Here is a 26,196-nt window from a genome sequence, read left to right as displayed (position 1 = left end):
AAATAAATGCCAACTTACTTGTGTCATGCCTACATGTACATGTATTACACTAATTTTCGTTGATAACCATTGCCTATTTTGGGAGGTGACAAAGGACAGATGAATTCAGGAAAACTTAATTCTTTATGATATATATATATCTGTATATAAACATTCTGAGGTGTTGTTTTGATATTGTAACCGAAGACATTTGCAGCAAGTTTCTGCCAGGAAGGGGAGGGGGGGGGGGGGATTTACAAATACATTGATACAAGTACGGATGTTTGCCTTTGATAAACAGATGCAAAAAAGTTATATCTAGTTGTTTTCAGGAAAAGTTGAAGTAAAAGAATTTTCTTACACCCATAAAAGTTGTAAAATATATCACAGAGCTTTAATTATATTAAAATTTCTGGAGAGTGGGATATTTCAAAATTAAGCATGTTTATTGCCAGTGCTTTACAGCCTCTAGAAAAGAAATAAACCCATAAAATTTTTAGGGACTAGACAGCATGAAGAGGGTAGTAAAACCAACAATTACATTGTCATGAAATCACAAAGTCAAAGAAAGGGACATGTCGATTGAAAGACGATATCTACATATTGAACACAATCAATGATAGATTAACACACTGGGTAACAAAAGAAGAACAAGTCTATCAAATCTAGTTTTTGTTGCCCTTTAATAAATCTGTTTCAGTTGAATGATTTTCTGTTTGCTGTAATTTGATCTTACCGTACCTAATTCAGATCAAAGATCACTAGTATTAACAACTCACTTTATTTTAACACAATTTTTTTTTTTTTTGTAATTCAAATCAGTGGTTTGTTTAAACATATCCGTGCTCAAGAAAGTTGTCCATGAAAGAACCATTCAGACTTCATTTCTGAATTATGGGTTAATTGTTAAAATAAACTTCATAAAACAATTTAAAACCAATTTAAAATTACAAGAAAACCATATTATTTGACGGCAAGAAAAGTTTTAATTCAGATATCAAATTACACTAACTAAATTTCTGAAAAATAAGCTTATTTTTGAAGTTCCCGATTACAATTATCTGTCAAAAATAAAATCAATTCAATTTTATACAATCAGTTACACAATATCAAATTGATATTCACAACAGCCTAGCCTTTACTGACTTTATGTACTAAAAAAAACAAATGTAATCACACACTGTATTAAAACAGGAGTTTATATTACAATATCAATATGGCTTTCAAAATATTGATTTTTGCTATAAAACAACAGTTACCAGTATTGGTTTATTTTGATGCAATATTACAATTTACTAATGAAACGTAATAATTCTAAATTCTGTTGTTGGTTAATTCCACTAAGTAACAAATAATTAAGACGAGATATTCACCCTGATTTTTGTCTGCCAAGTAAAAATTAATATTGCAAAGCATGCAGCATTTTCCCACAGACATGAATAAAACAGTACATGTATATTTCCATGACGACTTTTGTTGTTTTTTGTGATAGAGATCTATTAGATATCAATCATGGAAAAGTCACTGGAATTTTAAAACAAATTTTACAGCAAAACTTTTGAAGATAATTGTATAAAGGGAGACAACTACAATTTAACACTTCTAAACCATGCCACAAACTTAACAACTCAGTGTATTACAACATCATATCAAGTAAGCCTTTAACAAGTTTATTATTTTTCTACCACCTAAAATTGTTTTAGCTTTGTCAAATTTTGTCATCAAAGGACATTAGGTAAATGTTAAAATCTAAGTTTAAATATAAAGCTTAAATAAATTTGATTACATTCATATGAATTTGTGGCAATAATTTTAACATTTTGGACTCAATGTTCATTGGGTTTTGACTTGATCATGCAGTCCAAATTTATCTCTGATACTGACTTGACTTGACCTGTTATCATTATAATTTACAGATCACTGCTACAAAAAATAAGAGGCCCATCTGTTTTAAATAGTCAAATGTGCATTGTGAATCACTGACTTAATCAAAGAGACAATTAAAAATTTTGAAAAACACCATAAACAGGCATATATTATGATCTGAACAAAATCTGTCAAGGACAATGTCAGGTACAAAATTCAAGCTTTGTCAAATATAAATCCTCTCTCTGGTGAACAGATTTGACTAATAGTGTTACATTTATACTATAGGGCAAACTTACGGTGATTTCATTTTTGTGATAATAAATCCATTACAAAAAATTGATAATCATCATAGTTTACAATTACATTCCAATCCATTACCACTTCTACCACTATTAATAGGCCAAATATTATCAAGTGTATAAAACAGTGTTAAACATGTATCCCTCATCTCCGAACAATAAATACATTACATGTTCTACTAAACCAATTTCTGATAAACACTGCTGATAAGCGTATACTGTTCATCATGGAAAAATAAATAACATTACGTGATGGAAATTGATGCCTTGATAAGAGAAATCTGAATTTTATGATAAATATATTTTAATTCTTCTAAAAAGAAATAGTATTGAATGAATTCTGAGTAGTAGACCAGTATAAACCAAACAACAACAAAAACTCCTGGTGATATGATAAAAAAGAGTAACTGCAAACCTCGAACTTTTAACTTTTATAATAAATATTATATGGCAAATCTTATAATTTCACACCTTTCCATGATCTAGAAAGGAATAACCAGAAATTACTATCCATTTCCCGCAGCTGTATATAGCTAATACAACTGTAAAGTCTGAATTTTATAATAAATATTACATGATTAATGGCTGTGATCTAGGAAGAATATTGTCATCATGTTATCGTCGTCTATCAGTTCAACACGAAATGTCAATCCGCGTAATTATGGTTGATAGACAACAAACTTCAATCAATACCAGATCAATGGAAAATTATCTTCCAATCAGAATGACTCGATCATAGTGACTACAATATATACATGTATTCTCATAGCATCTTAAGCTTAGATCTCCCTGTACATGAGTTTATGAGGACCAGGCAGCACCTTAGCCCAGATATCTTCATGACGGTTGTTGCTGGATTGAGTATTTCAGGACTAGGCAGTACCTTCAAAGTTCAAGTCATATCTAATCCACACTGAAATGTACTAAATATCAATGGAAGATAAATCTCTTGGCTTATAGGTGCCGCTTGTTTGTTAATTAAAAATCAATTATCATCTGCAGAAGATGCTGATTGTTACAAAGTTTTCAATTTATCATTTGTAAATTGAACTATTTTTGAAGTCTGATGCTCCTTATAGAAATTATAGATTCAACTTTCACAATATAATGTAGTTTGCAATTGTTTCAAAATTCTGCAGACGATAACAAGCGTTTTTAAAGTTGTATTACCGCAAACGATATGTTTTGATGATATATTTGGACTGTAAACATAATCAAGCTAATATATCTATAAAATGTTTGTTTCAAATTCCTCTCAAAACATTATAATCAGAAGAAATCTGCCCAATGCAACATAATCAAACTAATATATCTATAAAACGTATGCTTCAAATCCCTCTCAAAACATTATAATCAGAAGAAATCTGCCCAATGCAACGAGAATCAGCGTGTATTTCACATGACATGATTGAGTGAGGAAGAATCCATTTGCGGTTTCAAGTAATTACACATACATAATTGACTGTAACCTCTGATCATTGCTTAAAAATGCCAGCATTCAATCCAGTATATTATATGACAGTCTGAATGGCATATTAGAAGCTCTAATAAAAAATAGTAAAAAATTCAGATCAGTGATAAGTTCTAATATTGGCATAATGAAAAAAACATTATAGAATCATGTATCTTTCTTTATTCCACAGAGAACAATATTAACAACTGTTGACAATAAACCATTCAGTACATGTAGCAGCTTGATTGGGCCAATAAATATTTTAAACCTCAAGAAAATTGCAACTGCAAATTACCCTACATTTGTACGAACTTATAAGCTTACACACAGAAATCAATTTAAACAAACTGTAAACTTGAAATTAGATATATTTTGGTAAGCAATGTTAAAAAAATATTCACAAAGTACATGAAACCCCAATAAGAGAGAGAGAGAGAGAGAGAGAGATGGGATTTAATGTCCAATCGACACAAACTAGACTAAAATATGATTCAATTTTATTTCAATAAATCGCTTGCGCCGAGGGGTCTTTAGCAATGGGGGGGAACTGGAGGACCCGAGAAAACCCACGAGGTTGGACAGGTGACCCTACTCCTTCAGCAAACCTGACAGATTCCGTTACTCTACATCTAGCCTCGGCTGTATGACGGCAAGTGATACATGTACATGTATGTACCTATGCCTATACAATTGCGATGCAGCACCGGTTTACTTATTACAAAAACTTTTAAAAAGAAGTTATCAAAATTGCGTCGTTCGTAGCTTCAGACTTTGAAATATTTGTATGATAAAACATTCTTCAAAGGAGTCGTCATGGGCAACGCCGTTTGTAGTTCCAATGGCGGACTTCGTCATACAGCCGAGGCTAGATGCAGAGTACTGGAATCTGCTGAGGTTTCCCGAGTGGGAGTAGGGTCACCTGTCCAACCTCGTGGGTTTTCTCCACGTACAACCCGGGAATCAATGACAGACTTTATGATACAACACGCACATGCTAATCATTCGGCAATCCATCCCCCAAAATCCCAATAAATTTCAATGAATCCTAATAAATTTCAGTGACATGCAATCATATTACAATACGAAAAGAATTATTTTTTGTCTTTTTAATTAAACTCAATGTGACAGAAATTTTATGTTGATATTAAAAAAATGGCCAGGGTTTTGATGACTTTTTATGTCTATAATCAGGATATCACACAGAGGTTTGACAGTTTATTCATTTATTAATTTTTTTTAAATTCAGAAACGATAGTTAGTAAGCTTTTATATGTGGCCTCCTTAATTATTTACTATAGTTTTCTTACCTGAATATTCATTTATAATTTTGTATTTTAATCCAGTTTTTAAAAAAAAATTAAAATTATAATCCCAAATTCAAAGACTTCATGTAGAAATAATTAAATGCAAAATGATACTCAATGTGACAGAAATTTCATGTTGGTATTAAAAAAACGGTCAGGGTTTTGATGACTTTTTATGTCTATAATCAGGATATCACACAGAGATAATGACAGTTTATTCATTTATTAATTTTTTTTAAATTCAGAAACGATAGTTAGTAAGCTTTTATATGTGGCCTCCTTAATAATTTACTATAGTTTTCTTACCTGAATATTCATTTGTAATTTTGTATTTTAATCCAGTTTTTAAAAAAAAATTAAAATTATAATCCCAAATTCAAAGACTTCATGTAGAAATAATTAAACACAAAATGATTAAAGCTTTTTAATTTTGTTAATTGTTGCAACCTTATCTGCATAATTACATGTATAGAAACTTGAGTCTGAATTATAACTAATTACTACAGTAATGATCCTAATAAAGCGTTTCCAATGGCTTCATTGTTAAACTAATCGATGTTCTCTGTTTGGTTCTGTTCTGTTATTGTAATGTTTCACCTTTCTAAGTTTGTCTCCGGCATCAAATGTTTGAGGTAAACTGGTTAGAGATGCTCAGTCACAAGGCTACCAAGGGGCAAGGCCAACCGGGCCTTTCTAGTTTTTCTTTTATAAAATTACTTGTGTACAGTGCATGTGTACAAACCTCAATTTTACATCACACTAAAATAATTACCAAATCTAGATTGTCTTTTAGTTTCTCTCTCCACTAGTATGTAAATTAAAGTTTCATAGGATAACAATGCAGATTAAACTTGTCAGCTAGTACAAGTGACGGTTTTCTGTTTCAAAAGTGTAATTTTATGGGGTTTTAAAGGCCATTTTATAATTTTGGTTTTCACCGAAAATCATAACGCTATAAACTGAGATTCAAACAAAAGCAGGCAACCGTGGAAACAAGGGTATTGAGATGTTAGACTTAATTCTTTCTTCTTTCAAAATTCAAACCTGGCGGGGGAAAAAACATAAAAACAAACATAAAAAACTCATAATATATATTTATAAATATTTTCATTCTGTTTTGTCAGCCTATCACAATTACTAGCAAATCTCTATTTTACAAATACTTACTTATTCAAAAGGTGACAATCAAGTTTATGTATGTGATGTAAAAGTTTATGATTCGAATAGATATTTTTAGACCCCTAAGAAAGCAGACTGGGTACGGAAAATAAAATCATCTAGCCAGACTGAAGATGACAAAAACGAAGCAAGGTTGTTCCATCGTTTTATATCGTATCTTCACAACAACATGACAATCCACATTTCTACAAACAAACCCATCGATTGTTGTACGAACTGTAAGCCCTTGCGTCTGTTCCTTGGCATTCATCTTTAAACATTCAAAATCATTGATCTTGGAAGCTACAATGTACACCGATTTACTCAAGATTTAGAATGGTTTTTATAAACGTTACAAAAATCTGTTCACTATGATGGTTATGACCATTGAGCCAAAAGCTAGCGTCACCACTAACGGAAAATAACCACATCAATTCTGTGAATGTCGGAAACCAGTTAAAGTCTACGAAATTGCCTGTCAAAAAACAATTGACACAATTCAAAAATTGAATACAATTTATGTCCAGATTGTGTTCTTAGAAATATGCATCTGTATTTAACAAAATGAAACAGACCATGGCATATTCATGGTGTCCAACTATTTTCTTCAAATGTTATATTGGCTTAGACAAGAAATTTGTTGTTTAATTTGGCTCATATTTATTGGGACAAAGTGTCATTTATAGCCTACAAGTGCAGCCCAATATTTCTTTTGATCTAAAAGTACTCCATTTCCAAACATATGACATAAAGTGTACAATATCACACATGTGTACAGTATCAGAGGCGGATTCAATGGGGGGTGCGAGGGGCGCGCACGCCCGCCCCCCCCCCCCTAATTTTCGACATTGCCCTTTTTTATTGCTGAAAGTGCCTTTTCTCAGACCCAAAATATGTCCGTTCCCAACCCGTTGCATGGATCCCAAATGACTCAAACCATCGACTCAAACACACCAGTCTGGTCTAATTAATGCTTCCACTTTCAAACGAATTCTTGTTGTTTAGCTGATGGTGCCCTATAGAATGACTATAGACAGACATCAATGATAGCATCTTGTGGAATCGGCAGCGTATACTACTATACACTCATGCCCATCACCGACGCGCAGTAGTGCAACTTGATGTAGCATTGTTTCATGTGTGGACACTACAAGTTACAAGGCTTAAATAGTGACACATGACACAAAACTATACAACTACTATAGTAGTTCAAAGTGTAAGTAATATCATGACAGCATTATTTCAGGGTTATGTGGTGGTTAATGTAAAGACTGGTTGCCAGACAACAAAATACAAACCCACAGCATCTTAATCGTCCGAGCAGTCAACAAGGATTGTCATATATTTATTATTTTGTGGGCAATGGGGGAGGGGGGAGCATTTACAAGACAATTTCATACAGATCAGATTATAAGTTTCATCGTTTGAGGGTTCAAAAGATTCTACAAACTGAAACTAGTGCCTTAACTCTGGAAGTGATTTACAGAAATTGTTGAAATTCGACATGCGTATTTGTTTTATGAATTCAAATAATACATATAAATTTCATACAGATCAGATGAATTTCGACGCCGATTGATTCGGCCGAATCATTCGGCTAGTGTGTCCACCGCTTTAACTTCAACAAAGTTAAACAAGACCATTAAACTTGCAGTAATTGACGAAAATTGCTGTAATTCAATAGGATTCTTCGTTTCACTAATTCAAATGATGCATACATAAATTTCATACAGATCGGATGATAATAAGGTGCAACAAAGTGAAACAAGGACCATAATTCCAGAAGAAATTAATGTAAACAACATATATTAATTTCAAAACAATCAGATTATAAATGTAGTCTGTAGAGTGCTCACAAGAAATGGTGGGTGATGGCAATATGCGATCACATTTACATGTGGGCGTATAAAAACTTTAAAAAGTATATCTTCCCTAGCTGGTTTATCTGATATTATTATTTTTACTAAGTCATAATATTTGTACACAAACAAAAGACTGAATTTTCCAGTTTAAAAATATACATAAAATAATTTAGACAAATAATCGTTTATTTAAATTTGACAAAGTGGCTTCTGGTCTATGTGATTTCTGCAGGAGTATGCCTGAATCTGACAAGCACCTATTTATTCAGTGCCAGTATTCTTAAAGCCTGTGGAATGCTCTTAATGACATCTTCATTAAAAAATAAAATATACAGTAGGCTAATCTATCACCTCCTGTCATACATTTTAGATTACAATTTACATGATGAGATTAACAAATTTGAAAACAAATCTGAATTAAAATTCATAAATCAAGTAATTCTTCTAACAAAATATTACGGTACATTTTCAAATTAGAATGTATAGGTAAAACACTGTCTAACGAACATTTTATGGCTTATATAAGAAACAAGGCTGAACTTGAACTATACCACTATAAACATGTATTAATGTGTTCATCAACATCGGTATGGTGTATATTATATTATTTAAGTCTGTCATTTGTTTGCATTGTACTATACATTTGTCTATGCATGTATTTTTGTAAATTGATTTGATGTATTAGTAAGCCAATAAATTTATTTGAAAAAAACATACTAAGCTATATATATAAACAGAAGTAAAGTACAAAATGCTATGTAATAGGTGGCTCCTTCCTTTCAGATTACATGTTTATTAGTATATGTACTGTATTAGTCAACGACCAAGTTTTAAAACAAAATATTTCAACAAATCTCCTTTTATTTCAAGTATACAACCTAACACTCACTTCCTGTTCACACCAGTTTAAAGCTGGGCAGAGAGCAAAGTTCATCTTTATTTCCTTTCAATCTAATTGCCTTCATCAACACTCATCACATCCACAATACACTGTATATATATGATTAAAATACTGATGTTAAACCTACATACATCATTTACTATAATAGATCTCTAATTCTAATTTGTTTTCTAGAAGTACAAGTCCCACTTTTAAAATGCAGACCACTACTCAAAACATTTTCATTCATAAATTTGGCTGTGAAATAAACATGAAGTTGTGGAATATAATACTTGTATGTACATGTATGTGTACTGCTGAATTAAGAGAAAAGAGAAGACACTGTTGTCAAAATAGTTATTCCCTAAAAAGATACAAGAGAGAGAGAGAGAGAGAGGGAGAGAGAGAGAGAGAGATGGGATTTAACATCCACTCAACTCACACAAACTAGGTCATTTCGGGACTAACATGGTTTAATTTTATTTCAATAATTCGCTTGCGCGTAGGGGGTCTTTAGCAGTGGGAGGACATCGGAGGACCCGGAGAAAACCCAAGAGGTTGGACAGACAACCCTACTCCTTGCCACGTACAACCGGAGATTCGAAACCATGCCAGTTGACTCAATGACAGGCCTTATGATACAGCACGCACGTGCTAACCATTCGGCCATCCAACCACCCTAAAAAGGTACGCTTATATACATGTGCATTATGTAAGATTTAGATGAAGTGCTGGCCGTTCCAAAAAAAAGATAATGCAAAATGAATATACTAAAAATTTAATTCAAATTACTTTATTCTGAGCGAAGATATTAGTCTTTGGAGGTTTGACAAGATGTGGGCACTGATTATAACCACCGTACTGGTTGTTGGAAGCTTTATCTCGCTTCACCATTTTTAGATTCAATCATTAAATGGCTGAACCGTTCTAATATACTTAAAATCAGACCTATCCAATGGCATCAAGACTTGATTATGGTCTTGTTACATTGTATGTTAATAAATGTCTAATTAATAGTTTATATAACATTTAAGGCCTAAAGAAAGACCTGCAATAGGCAGAATTAGCTCTTGCATAATGCCTGTTTAAAGTATTTTTCTCTGTTTTTTTAATGGTCAGTATTTAATCTTAATAACTTAAGTTCATTTCTAATGAAGAACTTTCAGTAGGATTGAAACTCTATAGAATTAGTTGGATGTGCTTACTCTTTCAAGGGCATTTTCATTTGGCAAAGCTCATATACATCATCATGTATCTACCAATTTGTTTCCCTTTATAATAGAGTAAGGGAAACCAGGACTATGAAAATGGATTCAATGTAACATTTTTCATAATTGATCCCCCTTGACTATGTAACAGATGTGGGTAAACTGGTCTCAGATTAAATCTTATCACTGTGTATAACAAACTATATTTTTCATAAGCTGTAAATATGTATTGGCTACTACATGTACTACTCTTACTCTGTAAATTTACTACTGTAAAACAAGGTACATGTATTTACTTCTAGAGAGATTTGTTTAACATCCTTCAAACACAAGCCAGGTCATTTTGGGACTATAAAGTTTGTTAAAATACAACAGGATTTTTTTTATGTGTTACTTCCGGTCCAACAAAGTTCCTTATTACCAAGTGATAGCGCTTCAAGTTTAATTGTAAATGATAATGCTGTAAAATGATCAAAAATAAACTCTTGTTGGAAATAAAAACGACGGCAAGTGTTAGAACAATTGAGTATTAGATGAAATGTTGTCAAAAATATGGCCGTGGATACACCTTGTTATAATACTGTAATATATAGTCAAGCAGTAGTAAGAAGTTTTATTTTAATCCCTTCAAGTGCCTGTGATGTTTACTATCAGCAAATAGCTACTAGTCTACATGTATGAGACAAAGATTTTGATGGTACATATAAATAAAATAAACCAAGTATGAACAATCCAAACCATTAGACAAAATTCGAAGTCCTAAAAAAACAGTATAGGCAAAATAGTGTAATCAGCATATGGACTGTTCACTGTGTACAAAATACATGACAAACAGTGGTAACAGGTGTCCGAAAGAGTAAGCTTACCCTGCCTGGCGCCACACCCGCCATAGCTGCATCCAAACTTTTAGATGAAATCGCGGTAAAATAGCGTGATTGACTAATGGACTATCAGTATGCAAAATGCATGTGATGAACAGTGTTAACGATGTAGTAAACAGACATTATCTTTGTAGACTTGGTTATTTGCCTCAGCTGTCAAGAGCTCCTGGCATGTTCCTTGCATACCCTGTACTGACTAGTAAATTCATAAACAAACATATAATCTATAAATGTAATGAAATGAAGATTTATTGTTCTACTTTTCAGTACCAACCGAGCTAATGAAGACCAGCGTACATCAAGGATCTGGCAATAAGTTGGTTTTCCAAGCCAGGGGAGTATAGTGTTTAAATGTTTATGTATCATAGGTAAAGCCATTCAATTATTTTGATCTTGTTGGTTAAACGTTTGAGTTAATTATGCATGGGCCCATGTTGTCATTTTGCCAGGAGGATCACTTACAAAGCATACCCAAAGAGAGCCAGAGCTGGTGTTTTTAAGTTGATCCACTCAGACGGTCAAGATTGCAATCAGTGGAATTAACATCAGCACCATAGTGAAGCCTCAGTCTATACATACATAATTTAATATCAATAATTTAATAGCAATAATGATTTGTAGAACCGTGAATATTATAATATAGTTTACTACCAGAATATCAATATCAAAAGGATATCAATACTATATGGACAATCTATACAGAGCATATCATTTTAGATTAAATATTTATAAAAGAACTGTAACAGACCAGTTCATGGACATACTGGTACCAGCAGCTGAAATGAAACAAATTGTACTTTTGATTGAAATCAAATGAAATGGGGTTGAACGTCATAATGTTCTGTACTGACTACACCCATGAAAACAGGTATATGCCATGTAGCGTGCTTTGAGAGAAATTTTGCCCGTACAGCAGCACTATATGAATCGATACAAGTTCTATTTGCATATAATCTGCTGTATTCAGTTCAATGCTTGCCCCTCAAATTGGGACATTAAAAAATTATTGCAGTCTCAAGTCACTGAACTACAAAGATGATTTGAGTTAAGTCGATTTAATGTGGTTCTTTAGAACAAAAGCACATCATATCACTTACCATCTTTCCTCAGACACTGGTAAAGGTCAATCAGCAGCTTTAAGATGATCATTTACGAATCTTTCCTCAGACAGAGGTGAAGGTCAATCAGCAGCTTTAAGATGATCATTTACGAGTCCACAAATTTTATAGATTTCAACCACTAAAATACTCACTGATGTCCTTACCCTATGAAAATGATCTTTTCTCTCATCAGATATTTGTAATTTCATTGAAGAACAGAAGTTAATAGTAGCTAATTGCACATGTCCCATAAGAATTTTGCTAACCGACAATGAAAATGCTTAAAACAGGATGTGGCATCGCAATATTTTAATAGAAACAGTAAATAAACTATATCCTTTTAGTTATCTGCACATGACCTAAAACTTGTAGGAAACGTGCCACCAAATATCCTCACACTATCCTGTGATGATGGAGCTTGTCAAACCAAGAAAGTCAACTGCAAGATGACAAATTATTGGTAAAAAAGTCAATTTCAATTGGATTGTGTGCAAAATTTTAGAAAAATCTGCTGTGCGATCCCCGATATTAACCGTAACGTACGATAAGAAAAAATCCTTTAGTAATTTTCAAGATGGAGTTAAACAGTGTATGGACGGTCAAAGGTTTTTCTTAATATGATATGTTATTCATAATTAAGTACCACCTGTATCGGTATATGTATTTTCTTGGTTAGAGTGATAATGTCTTTTTAAAGTAAAGTTTGAAAATGATTGAAAAAATCAAGAAACTAGAACAATGTTATGTTTACACTCTAGAGGGATTGTTATATGGTCAAAAGGCCTTTCTTTTCCAGTGAAATAAGTTTTTAAACAGTTGAAAATGTTCATATTGTGCACTGTTTGGTGAACTACTTTTCATATTGGTTAAAATTTGTATTATATTATTATATCATACCAACTGAAAAATTCACTCAACAAAATCTTTTTGATATTCTGTCATGTGTACATAATGAAAAGGTTTAAATTCTTCTAATAATCATTAAACAAAGACCATGTGTCATACATAACAGTATGAATCATACTTTGAAAGATCACCATAACCTGATTCTCAACAACCACCATCAGTTGACTTAACATTATAACACTTTTTAATATTATCAATCATACAGATACGGTAGGTCTATTTAACTTAGGTGTAGGCAATGAGGTATTCCTTTCCAATTCTCATCTGAGGCATCCATATAGCTGACGAATTTGGCTGCACTTTAGTATGTTTGATAAACCAGAGAGAGAGAGAGGGGGGGGGGGGCTTAAGTCTTACTTTTCTGTGTAGGAGAGAAATCCAGATCACCGACTACCATTGTTTGACAACTTTACAATGCATGTCTGAGCAGTCTGATTAAACCATTGTAAATAGACAGTTATTTTGTACCCTTTAGTAGCTGTCTTCAAAGTAATTAGATAGCCTTGTAATTATTTTCAAAATTGTAACTATTATAAGCGATTTTATTGCGATGATAAATGTTGACACTTATACCATACTTCCAGACAAGACTGATGTAAAATGTTTTAAAAATGTCTATTATTAGAATGACAAATCTCGCTGACAGAATCTACAAATTTCGCTCCAGAAATAAATGTAAAGTAAACGGCTGTTAAACTTTTCTTTAACATTTGAAAAAATTTAATTAATGCTTAAAATAAACCATTTTTAATCTTACTAACTAACATTCTTCTTACTTCACAAACAACAATATTTCTTCATTTAATCTCCATAAAATTACGGTTAAGCTCTCTTATTCCATTTTTGTAACCCAAAAGTCTAAGCTATGGTTGAGAGTCTGACAGCTTTTAAACATATTTTTTACTAATTTCATAAGAATATTTTTTTCATTAATAAAACTTTAATAATTAACAATGATGTTAAAATATTTGCATAATTTGAATATTCCATGGCTTAATCCATGCTAAAATGTACTCAACAAATTGATTAATGGCATTTAAAATTTTAAGAAAACAAAATCAAAATATCAAGGGTAGATAATCTACTGGCTTGGATTCCATCGGATTAAAAAAAAAAAGATTCATCAAATATTTTTGGGATAATTACAGGTGGAGTTAGTTTTTGACCATATCCTGTTTATATCATCTGTCGAATGTTGACAGGATTGATATTAATTTTAGGGATTCAACTTCCACGTACTCCTCGCAGTGTTTCATTTGATTAGAGCTAATCCCACTAAACACGGCTTTAACAGAAGCAAATTTCTGTTCCAAATTATGACTGGTCAATAGTCCGATTAACAACCAATAACTAACTGCGTAACAATATCGTTACATTTTAAACAAAGCTCCAAATTGGACCAAATATGTTTACATAACATTACGTCATGACTCACGATTTTATTATGCCCAATTAACCAGTGCATAGCAGAATATTGCAGAAAAACTAATTGCGTGAAAAACGAGTCTATCAACACAAATACAATGTAAACAATACTGTATGGAGACGAAAGAATACTTTCACCGTTTTTAATACCTTAAATCATTGTCCAAAGTATTAGGGAAGACCCCCAGATTAAAAACGAAGGACTGTCATGTTGCTGTACTTGAGATAGATTTGATTGAACAGGAAGAATACACACACTCCCTCAAAAGCTCAAGTATCAGAAGCCAATCCAACAATGGGCAGAGAGGGATTTATCGGACCATTGCTTCAGGAATATGCAATATTGATGTTTGTAATGGATTCCTCAATCTCTCAAATGAAGTTCAGAGACTTCAAACTACTTAAAGGCTAAGCAATCAAGTACCGGTATATTATGTAAGCCTTTGATTTATGATTATCCTAATGAGCATGTATTGGGCTTTATACAACATTTATGAATATCGGTACACACTAAATACATGTACGTCTGCATAAATACTTATCTTTCTTTTTGTTAACAGGAAATCTATTGTTAAATTATTTTTTAATCATTCTTCTTATACAATAATTAATAAAATAAAAAACAATTTAAAAATAGAGAAATTTAATGACCTACATAAAGTACAAATGACGTACATGTACAGGTTTGAAACACTATAATTGTCAGCTGATTATTTTGTACTTAGCTTACCTTCACAATGACTTTATGCAAGGAAAATAACATACACCAAAAGGTTTGTATCAACTCTGGCGTTTACACTGACAGGATTAGAATTTGTGTAGGTAGGGGAAATGGATTAGTCTGTTGGTTCTGCAAAAGACTAATGACGGTGTTGAAAATTTGGTCAACAATATCTTGCAAGAAGGAGCGCGCCCTCAAACCTGCGCGAAGGAATCGATGTGGTTTTAACCTAAACTTCGGCTCAAGATCCTTCTTGTATTTGACTTTTACTAATCCCAATACGACACAGCTTTTGCTTAAGAGCTACTTCAGTTTTAAATGCTCAACATCACATACAAGAATACAACACTTATGTCCAGGTTATCAATGGAAAACACCTATAAAATAACATGTGAGTAACTTGGAATGCCAAAACAGACACAAAATGGTTGGCCACATTAACTTGCTACCGAATGAAATCTGGAATCCCCCTCCTTTAAGGCCAGCACCAAGTGGTATCCAGTGGTCCTAAATTTAAAGTATACTTTAAAGAAAAAAAACTTATCTTCATAGTGTGTTATAATGAAAAGAGAAGTTGCTTCAAAAATAATGAGGATTTCCCACTGACAATTCGAAAGATACCTTAAATCGGTGCCAAATATAAATTGTAATCATTTAATATCACAACTGACAAACTACTTCATCTAGGTCTAGCATTCTGTCATTTCTATTAAAGTCTCCCATGTGTATTGTAATATTAGAAATCATAAAATCTCAATTATTACCCACATTTCAGAGGGTATATAAATTTACATTAAAAATGAAATAAAATGTGTTTAAAGCCTGCCACTAAGACTAAACATACATTAGGCAGGAGTTAAATCTGCCTATTGCAGTTCTTTCTTTAGGCATGAAACTATTTTAATTAGACATTAATTAACTTATACACAACCATAATCAACTCTCGATGTCATCTTATGTGTCAGATTTTCACTGGATTTGAATCCGATCTGCTGCACAACGCTCATTGATGATTAATTCCAAAAATGGTTAATCGAGACTAAGCTTTTTATCGTACCAACTTTAGTAGGCCCTAATGATGATCGAGGCTAGGCTTAAAATTCAAAAGCTAATATCTTGGTTGAGAGTGGAGCAATTTGACTAAATTTTTAACATATTCTATTTACGTTATCTAATTTTTAACTATTAAAGCGAGAACAGTCAACTTTTTATCTTATCTCCCATAATGCCTCTTTAATATTATAAGTTTGAGAAAAACACACTGTCTACAAATGTATACCGGTACATGTAATTACTTTACAGTGCCTCTTTAATATTATAAGTTTGTGAAAAACACACTGTCTACAAATGTATACCGGTACATGTAATTACTTTACAGTGCCTCTTTAATATTATAAGTTTGTGAAAAACACACTGTCTACAAATGTATACCAGTACATGTTATTACTTTACTGTGCACAAAGATTTTGGACACTGCCTGAGCAGGAACGACTTACTAAATTCTAGCTGTCAATTAATGAAGACTTTCTGCTGGTCAACATCAAATCATAAAGGATACGCTCTGAATAGAGTCTGAAACAACCAAATTTATTTTACTAATGTGTGTGGCTATATTTAAATTGGAAGTGTCTATGAGAAATCATGAATGTTCAATTAAAGAGGATATTATCTTCATTGATACGGTATTAATCCGTTTACACAGCCGTTTATTGATCTCCGAACGAGAATCAATAGAAAATCATCGAGTGTCGGTGTTCCCAAGACCGTCTAACCATATTATAAATTTTCTATCTGCCCAGCTGATTAATACAAGCTTATGTTTGATACGTCTGTAATGCCATGCTTATAGTCATAACAACTTTATTCCGGACCACGGAGCATGATTGTCTGGTACTGCTAGCCTATCAATGATCTTTCTCATGAATCATGTCTTTCAGTGGTTGGGTTTATAAAATTTCATTTGCAGGATTGAAATCAATCAATTTTTAACCAGAAAAAAAGGGATTAAATATTGCATAAAGTTTGATATTCCATCTTCATTGAACAAAAATAAGCAGTGTCGAGCGTTGCATTAAATTTCATTAATTTAAAAAATTTCTGGGATGAGCGGTTTAGAATTAGAATGTGTACAATTACCATCACATTTTCAGTGTTTAATTGGTGAATGTAAATTCATGATACATGTAGGTCATTGATGGATTAACAATTAAAGGGAGATAATCAATAAATGGTGCTTGATTTTTTTTTATATAAAATGTCTTCAAGATATTTCACTTTCACACAAATAATACTTTTTATATATTTATGTTTACCTGTATCTTGAACCAAACATCTATAAGATTATGCTTAGACTAGATTACAAACACTGCAGGTATTGGTAATATATAAAATACATGTAATTATAAATTAATAAATAAATGGGGAATACTAGTAAACGCTTGATTAATGTGTATCTAAAGTGTGAGACTTTTTGTATACAAGATGTCTAAACAAAATAGCAAAAACAGAGAACAGATACTAGATGATCACCACAAAACTCTTGAACATGTTTCAATAAATTTGTGGATTGTTCATTTACAAAAATAATTGAAACCCAAATATTTTTTGGGAAAAGTAAAGGCCAGATTTTACATGAAATTTTAAATGTTTTTTTCCTATCCATCACAATAACTAATACCAGTACTACCAGCAGTGATGCACTGATTAATGATAAGAAACCGGAATGAATCACTTTGAAAAATCACTGATTGAACCAAGTAGTTAACATCACTACAATAACTGATTTTTTAACTGCAGTCTATTAACTTACCCTTTGTATATCCATTGTCACAGATTTTTTTATATTTTATTCATTATCCACTCTTTAAATAGTTTCCACAATAAACAAATCATTTTGCCTTTAACAATTATAATCTATACACCATTTCAAATATTTACATACATGTACATGTAGTTAAAATATATACAATAAATCCATTTTTCTGTATCCAAATAAGGACTTTAAAACCTCCTAGTATAGTTGGCAACAAAATGACAATTGTTTGCAATTAGTGACATTGAGAGGTAAACCTGGGGTATTATATTTGAGAGAGCTTTATGCACAATGTAGCTTAAACAATATGTACTTAAAGATACAATGTACATTGAAAATATTGAAAATCTCATTCAAATTATTTCATTCTGTGCCAAATTATCACTGTTTGTAGTTTTGACAAGCTATGTGCATAGTGGTAACCAGGGCACTGGTATATTTGAAACTTAGCCTCGCTTTCCCATTTTTATATTAAATTTTTAAATGGCAAACCGATCTAATCTACGTTGTTAAAATCTTGAGCATCCGATGCCACCGAGAGTTGATTATCGTCTTGTTATGTTAATAAATGTCTAATTAATAGTTTATATAACATTTCAGGCCTAAAGAAAGACCTGCAATAGGCAGATTTAGCTCTTGCATAATGTATGTTTTAAAAACATACATTATGCAAGAGCTACATGTAAATCTGCCTATAGGCTATTACAGATCTTTCATTAGGCCTGAAATGTTATATAACTTATCAATTAGACATTACGTCACGGTGCCAAGACCATAATCAACTCTTGATATCATCGGATCGTTCCAATATTTAGTAGATTTGAATACGTTTTGTTGTTGATGAAATAAGGGTAAAAATGGATAATTGAGACTTTGTTTATTATCATAACAACGGTAGTAATGACAATCGAGGCTAGACAAAAATTGTATTGCCGATTGCTTGGCTCAGAGAGTGAAGTAATTTGAAATTTTTCAGAATATTCTGTTCATTATCTATTTTCTAACTACTATAGCGAGAACTGTCAACTCTTTTTTCTAATCTTACCTAATAATGCCGCTTTAATAAATAGGCCACTTTATATTTAGCAATATAATGATTCTAGGATGGCTTGATACAAAAAAAAAAATCATAACCTGATTGCCAAACAATTTAACATGTCAGCTGAGGCAGCTGTGACATAACAAGGTGAACCACAGAGTCTGCCGTTGATATCTGACCTCTTCTTTTAGTGTGTACATGTCTCCTGGTAGCCCTCATCCATTCATCATCTTGCAAGTTGAAGTGTGAGAGAGAGAAATGGGGTTTAACGTCCACTAGACACAAATTAGGTAATTTCGGGACTAACATATGGTTCAATTTAATTTCCATAATTCGCTTGCACGTAGGGGTCTTTAGCAGTGGGAGGCAACCCTACTCCTTGTCACATACCACCGGGGAATCAAAACCACACCAGTTGACTCAATGACAGACTTTATGATACAGCGCGCACGTACTAACCATTCAGCCATCCACCCCCCAAGATGAAGTGTAGATACATGTAGGTTCTAAATTAATATGTTTAGATAAATATGTTTACCAGCCTGGAATTGATGGTTATTTGTACGATCTGATAAAATGTCCAGCAATAATAATGAACTGGTTCTTGATATTTTGAAATTTGTGCCAGATATGTATCATACATGTAGGTAAATATCATGAAAACATTAAAAAGACAAATCCGTGTCAGACAAAATGACAAGACGAACAGGGGAATCATGCGTGGCAAAGCTTGTATTTGTGTCTGAATTGGTGCTGCCACGATATAATATCGTTCAACCATGAGATGCTGGATCAATATCATGATCCTTTTTTTTTAATTTTTCTTTTTTTTGTCGCTTCAGTATAAGTAACCTGTCATTCATAATTATAAACATCACACGTTCTCCGCAAACACTCTTAAATTGATTTGGTCCTTATTTTTTATCCACATCAATATCAAGATATAAACCAGTTTTATTTCTTCGACATCAGCAGGACTAAAAATATTAAAAATTCATTTATCCTGTTGCATTCTTGGTAAATATTCACCTAGTTATGAATCGTGATATGAATTGTATTGTAGCACCTGAACTGCACATATTGTATTATGACTGCAGTGGCAAAACCCATCACTAGTCTGAATTAGTCTGTGACAGGTGCATAGGCCTACCTTATTTCTAGGCTTGATGTTTATTGATCAATTGCATTTAGGATAACATTCACAACAGTTGAGGAAATATATATCTTTAACAATACTGGTAAGTCAGTGAAGTCAACTTGAGTCATGCTTACAGTCAGCCAAGTATCAATACATGACTGAATCAGAACTTCTCTAGGACTTATAGGCTTACCTATAATTTTTAGGCTAAGGATTCCTACTCTAAAATAATATTGAGTTATTCATGTGCCATGGCTCACATGTATACTTTGACATTGATTTATGACTGTTACATGTAGTGTACAGTACATGTATGTATTACTATTAGGAGACAGATAGAAAATCAAATTCAAAATTAATAAATACTGCCTGGAGATGGTTTCACATTTCTGTTCTAATAAGAAATATATTATTCGTAACAGTACACCTACACAGCATTAGCAACACTTTGACTTTCATTACTTGGCAATTGGAATTCCTGGAGGAGTTTGTGGAAATGCTGCTGCCCAAGCAAAATTCTCTACCTAACATTATATGCAACCACAGAAACAAAGGAGCGATTACAGAATATGTTCATCACTAATCTTGGTACGGTAAATCTAAAGTATTGCTGAAATAATTACCAGGTTTGTCTCCAAATACCCTAAATAAAATGTAAACAAAATGTTAATCATACCATTCCATTCATAATTTTCTTTTAACTCACTGACCAAATGAATTGCATACAGACGGTATTATTATCTGGAGAGGTAGCTGGGTCAGGGTTGTGCTTTTCTACATTAAATTATGTGTTGCTTCTGAAGTTCTGAGACACACTGACATTCTCATTTTACAAACATACAAAAAACATAATTTTTTCTAGGTTATTTAAATATTTATTAAATTATTGTTGAAAAGTCATGTCGGCAAACACTAAAAATATGGTGTACATAAAAATACTATACTGAAATGTTTGTCTCTCTTTTTAGAAAACAGGAAAGAAAAAGGCTTAGAAAAAAGTCAGAAATTAATTTAGCTAATGAATATCATAAAATCCTTTCCTTATCCTTTATTATGCATGTAAGGTTTTATTCTTTTTTTGAGGGGGGGGGGGGGTGCAGGTGGGGATTTTTCATTTTTATGACGACCTAATTAAAGTTACAGCAAAAGGTTGAAAATAAATTCATATTCTCAATGTCAGTAACCGCGTCACAGTCAGTTAATTTCATGGAAAAACTGTCCTAAAGTTGGAAACCAATTTTTGCTCCCTCGCCAGCTTTTCTCAGATATATCAGAGAAATAAGATTTGAACTGTTGACATAAAGCCATAGTGTATAAACAGTGGGCCTTCACAAAACATGGTATTGTGGAGGCAAATAACCGCGTGATTTAAACAACAATTTATGGTCCAAAACAAATCTAACCCCCAACTCCACATTCTTGTTTGTTTAATGTGTCAACTCTGTTTCTGCACTCGAGTAAACCAATAATTCCAACTGGCACAGCAGCAGAGTACGCTAAACTGCGGCTACGATGACAATAAACACGAAAGAAAAAAAGCACACCTTTGTTATTCAACACTGACTGTCATAATCAGCCGCGTACTTACCTCGCCGTTCGTATGGTTTTCTTTGTTCTCTTCTCCGTGTTCCTTCGTCCCGTTAATCCCCAAATGAACACTTGTCTGATTAACAGAATTGTCCGGCTTTAAATTTAACTCCCTTTTAATATCACTTGTATAAAACTTTAACATTTTTTCATCAATTTTCATAGACGGTCCATTGCCAGAAACTTGTATGGTTTCCGCCATGTTGAATTGTACGTTCAGAAATCACGCCTACAAAAGGCCGGTTGACACTACAGCAGCTGTATACTACGGGCAATACAATTGCATAAACACTAGCTAAATATGTTATCTGTTGAAATTCGTTGCCAAGAACGCGTTTCCGCACTATTACATCCGCTCTCTTATCAATTCCGATTCACCTCGGTCATGAGCGACATTGACTCACTGTGTTATTAGTTAACTTGTCGCATCTAATGATAAAACAATGGCCCGGATGTCACAGAGATGAAAGCATGTTTTGTTTAGATGGAAACTGCGCGCGCTTGCCACCTGTAGAGTAAGGGCAGTCAGAGCGATTGGCCCGCTAGGAAAATCGATTAAATAAAGAAAAGAACGGGGGAATGAATACATACGACCCATTTTCTAAAGCTCACGTACATCAATTTCGGTATAGGGCTTAGACCTACCTATATTATAGTCAGAACAAATCACCATTTGTAATAAACTTTCTAGACTGCCGTATAATTAAATTACGACAAGTCCGGTAGTCCCATAAAAAAAATCTCGCTTCGTATATTGCCCGATAGCTAAATAAATAATTCACCGATTTATATCAATAATGCCTGACAGAATAATAGCACAAAATAACAAAAGGCAAAAGAGAAAATCGAAGTTTTTAAAAGCGCTAGGATTTTTCAAACAGTAATTCAATAATTGCAGCTTGATTGAAGCGTCATAGAAATAAATGACCTTAGAATGAAACTGAATATCAAATTAAGGATCCGTTTTACATTTTGAGTATAAATGATTAATGTAAGCAATATTTCAATTTTTACTAAATTAGCAAGAAATTTCTACATAAAAACGGTATCGATATAGAACTGACAACAATTTGTAAAGCTTTAGAAACTATGTACGGCATTTTTCTGAAACCACAATAAAATGACGAATTTGCGGACATCCTTTCTTTAGAAAGGAAGATATGTTTCAGATAAGATTGAAGTAAGCTTATTGTCGTTGTGTTACTCTTTGAAAGTTGGCCTTTTAAATTCATCTAACTTGGTCTATTCTTTATTTATATCTTTCAAGAGGTTATTCAAGGTTTTAACCACCTTTTAAACTTGTTTCTAGAAACACGTGATCTTATTTACATTGGGCATCAATAACGTCATTGATTTAATAAACTATTTAACCAATGAGAAGCAGGAAGTCAATAAGATGCGGGGTACAGATAACTGTATTGTACCAGTTACGGTGACAACAACTCACTTAAGACAATTTAAAGAGACGCTCTCATTTCAGCCAGCCATCCAATCGGTTTTAAAAACTTTATCGGTGACATTTTACATTTTAGCGCACTATTTTAAAAGAACACGTGTAGCTAGTTGGGGGGGGGGGGGCTGTTCTATGGATGCAGCCATTGAGAGACGTAAGACCCTGACGTAAGACCAAGGGGCGCCTGTACAAGTCCAGACAAAATAGTTGGGCGAATTCGTGGAAAAGCAAGAAAATGAAAGTAAAAAGATGAACAAAATGATACTTATGGCTAATTAGTTGACGACTAATAGTCAACATATCCTTCGGATGTGACAAAAAAAACGAGATCGCGGGTACACGTTGGTGTGCACGTAAGTTAAACCCCATTTCTACCCTCTCAAAGGCTGGTATTTTTAGTTCGGACTTTTAATTCGTTTCATTTTCGCTATGGAAAGTCTGCATGAATATAATGGATAAACATAACACATCACGTCCACTCGACGACGGTTCCCCCTTGTCAGTGATTCAGGGCCTGACAAGGACAGCTGTCCGGATTGGACGAAAAACAGCGGCCCCGTGTACACATTGGCGTGCTCTAAAAGAACACTTCACAATTATTGCTGAGAGTGAACCCCATTCCGTTTTATGAAAATCTGGAGTAGGTCACACCCTGCGTCTATTCACAAACAACAAACTCAGTTATAAAAACCATAAACATCCCGTGTCTTTTCTTTTCGTAACTGGTTGGATATCTACACCAATAGGCATGGGCGTTGATTTGTGTGTGTGGGGGGGCGCTACCCCCCCCCCCTTAGGTGGACGAATAAGTCTCTACACCCCCACCCCCATGATTTTGATCGCCAGGCAGGACAGATTTTCAGGTTTATATCCACATGATGGTAAGCTTGTTTCTACGTATCTGGAACTGAATCGGGACTTGGAACAAGAATTGCCATTCTTCAAGCGTCAATTTTCGGCCAAATCTATTTTACTTGTGCACGAAGCGTTCCTCATTATGTCACCGGAAGTGAGGCAAAAAGTAATGACAAATCCACGCCCTTGCCAATAGGCTTTCTATGATGGCAGAAAACGCCCATTTAGATCGTCGTGTTTCTAGATACAACACGAGAGTCGCCGTTAAACCAGCAAGACGAAAAGGTCGCCGAAAAAGGCGCCGATTATATCGCTCTGGCTTAACGGCAACTCTCGTCTCGGAAGTTGAAAGTTAGTTAGGCCTGTACATGCGCGATGGCTTCTTTCATATTTTACTTCTTATTAGAAAATCAGAATGAGTTTGGACATTCGATCGTGATAAATGAACATTTTTAGTGACAATAGGATAAATTAAAATGTATCGTGTTACAGATACTTGAATTTGCAAAACCATTCAAATCTTGAAAGCAGCCATTGTGCATGTACCTGTCAACTTCCGAGACGATATAGTTGCCGTTAAGCCAACATGACGAGAAAGGCGACGATCGGCGACTTTTTCGTCGTACTGGCTTAACGAGCGTCGCCGTTAAGCAAAAGGTCGCCGAAAAAGACGAGAGAGAGAGAGAGGGGGGGGGGAATAACGTCCACTCAAAACAAACTATATAATTTCAGGACTAACACATGCTTTAATTTTATTTCATTAGTTCTCGCCACTTGACTCAATGACATACCTGGTGATTTCTCGCGCACAAGCTAAACATTTGGGCATCCAACCCACCGCAGAAAAAGACGCCGATATCGTAAAGTAATCGCCGATCGACGCCTTTTTCGTCGTGCTGGCTTAACGGCGACTCTCGCGTTGTATCTAGAAACACGACGATCTAAATGGACAGTGACCAGTTCCACCCCTAGCCCCCATTTCATAGAGGAGCGGTAAAAGGTGAACAGTCGGTTAATGGTACATGTATCTTATTCATTCAGTCATCGAATTTATTAATTTCAAATCACAATGCATTAGTTTATTCATTCTCGAGAGAGAGAGAGAGGGGGAGAGAGATGGGATTACACAAACTAGGTCATTTCGGGATTAACATATGGTTCTATTTTATTTCAATAATTCGCTTATGCGTAAGGGCTGTAGCAGTGGGAGGAAACCGGAGGACCCGGAGAAAAGCCACGAGGTTGGCCAGGCGACCCTTGTCATGTACAACCGGGGAATCGAAACCACACCAGTTAACTCAATGACAGACCTTATGATGCAACGCGCACGCGCTAATCATTCGGCCATCCAACCCCCTGGTTCGAAAGGAATCTATGTTGTATAGCCCAACAGTTCCGAGTTACAAGGATCTAACCCGTTCGCACCTTGGTGTAATCTGAGAAGAATGTTCTGTTATAGACCGGCTCCCAATTGTCAAGGGTAACGCCGGGCTGCAGGGCGCATAGTCATGGGAACAGCCGATATCCAACAGCGTACAGTTGGCTAGATAACAAACCTCATCCCTCCGTGTTTCGAGATAAGAGGTGGTGCTATATATACTAATGTCCAAAAGAAAGTATACACTGTGCATTTTGTGCTGCATCAACCAAAGTCCCTTTTCCATGGTATACGGTATTTGGGTAGAATGTCAATTTGTTTCACATTTTTATTTTGCTTAGAAATGTTGAGTTTGGACGCAAGAGACAAACTCAGTGATGCTTTATCAAATGTTTTAATCTAAACAAAACTTAGCCATACTTTTAGTGTGTATACTTTCTTTTGGACATCAGTATAGTTCCACGTAGCAAAGCCCAACGCAAATCACATCGGGGCTCAAAATTGACAATTTTTTTTTTATCAAAACAACGATTGATTATTGTTATTTATAAAATTTCTACCACATCCAACTACATGTACAATTAAGCATATAATCCTACCCCTGAAACGGGTATAAATCATCGTATTGAAAATCGAGGCGTTAAGCCGTTACTAGGTATGCCATTTTTAAACGGGAGATGTTTGACAGTGTATGTCGGATAAAACAACGCTTCATTAATTTAAACGCGAATATTTGGAGTTAGGCGATAGTTGTGCCACTACATTGGCCTCTGTAAGTTTCATTAATCATAATGGTATAAAATTATCTTTTTTTTAAGATGTTACATGCATTAATAAAGAAACCGAGTTTGCCACTTGGAACTAAAGGCATCCAATCGTAGCTGAAAAC

The 26,196-nt window shown here is 33.9% G+C and overlaps 1 protein-coding gene and 1 long non-coding RNA gene across 8 annotated transcripts in view; one reads left to right on the top strand and one right to left on the bottom strand.

Moving 5' to 3' along the window:
- LOC126811865 (uncharacterized) overlaps positions 1–11,339 on the top strand; it is a 41,066-nt gene extending 29,727 nt beyond the window's left edge. The window contains exon 5 of the long non-coding RNA XR_008786062.1: positions 11,161–11,339. This is a non-coding gene — a long non-coding RNA (uncharacterized LOC126811865). The remainder of the gene's footprint in view (positions 1–11,160) is intronic.
- Positions 1–22,066, bottom strand: part of LOC126811858 (RNA binding protein fox-1 homolog 2) — a 109,739-nt gene extending 87,673 nt beyond the window's left edge. For 2 of the 7 annotated variants that reach the window (XM_050537823.2, XM_050537824.2), the window contains exon 1: positions 21,623–22,064. In XM_050537823.2, the coding sequence (XP_050393780.1) occupies positions 21,623–21,823 (201 nt within the window). In that variant the 5' untranslated portion in view covers positions 21,824–22,064. Of the gene's footprint in view, positions 1–4,907; positions 4,935–5,210; positions 5,328–11,990; positions 12,124–20,710; positions 20,738–21,622 lie in introns of those variants that run through there. The other 5 variants (XM_050537825.2, XM_050537835.2, XM_050537836.2 and 2 more) reach the window with 5 other exon arrangements.
- Between the last annotated feature and the right edge of the window lie 4,130 nt (positions 22,067–26,196).

The sequence above is a fragment of the Patella vulgata genome, chromosome 2 (genome assembly GCF_932274485.2).
Source record: "Patella vulgata chromosome 2, xgPatVulg1.2, whole genome shotgun sequence".
NCBI classification, from domain to species: domain Eukaryota; kingdom Metazoa; phylum Mollusca; class Gastropoda; family Patellidae; genus Patella; species Patella vulgata.
This window is presented reverse-complemented; position numbering and strand designations above follow the sequence as displayed.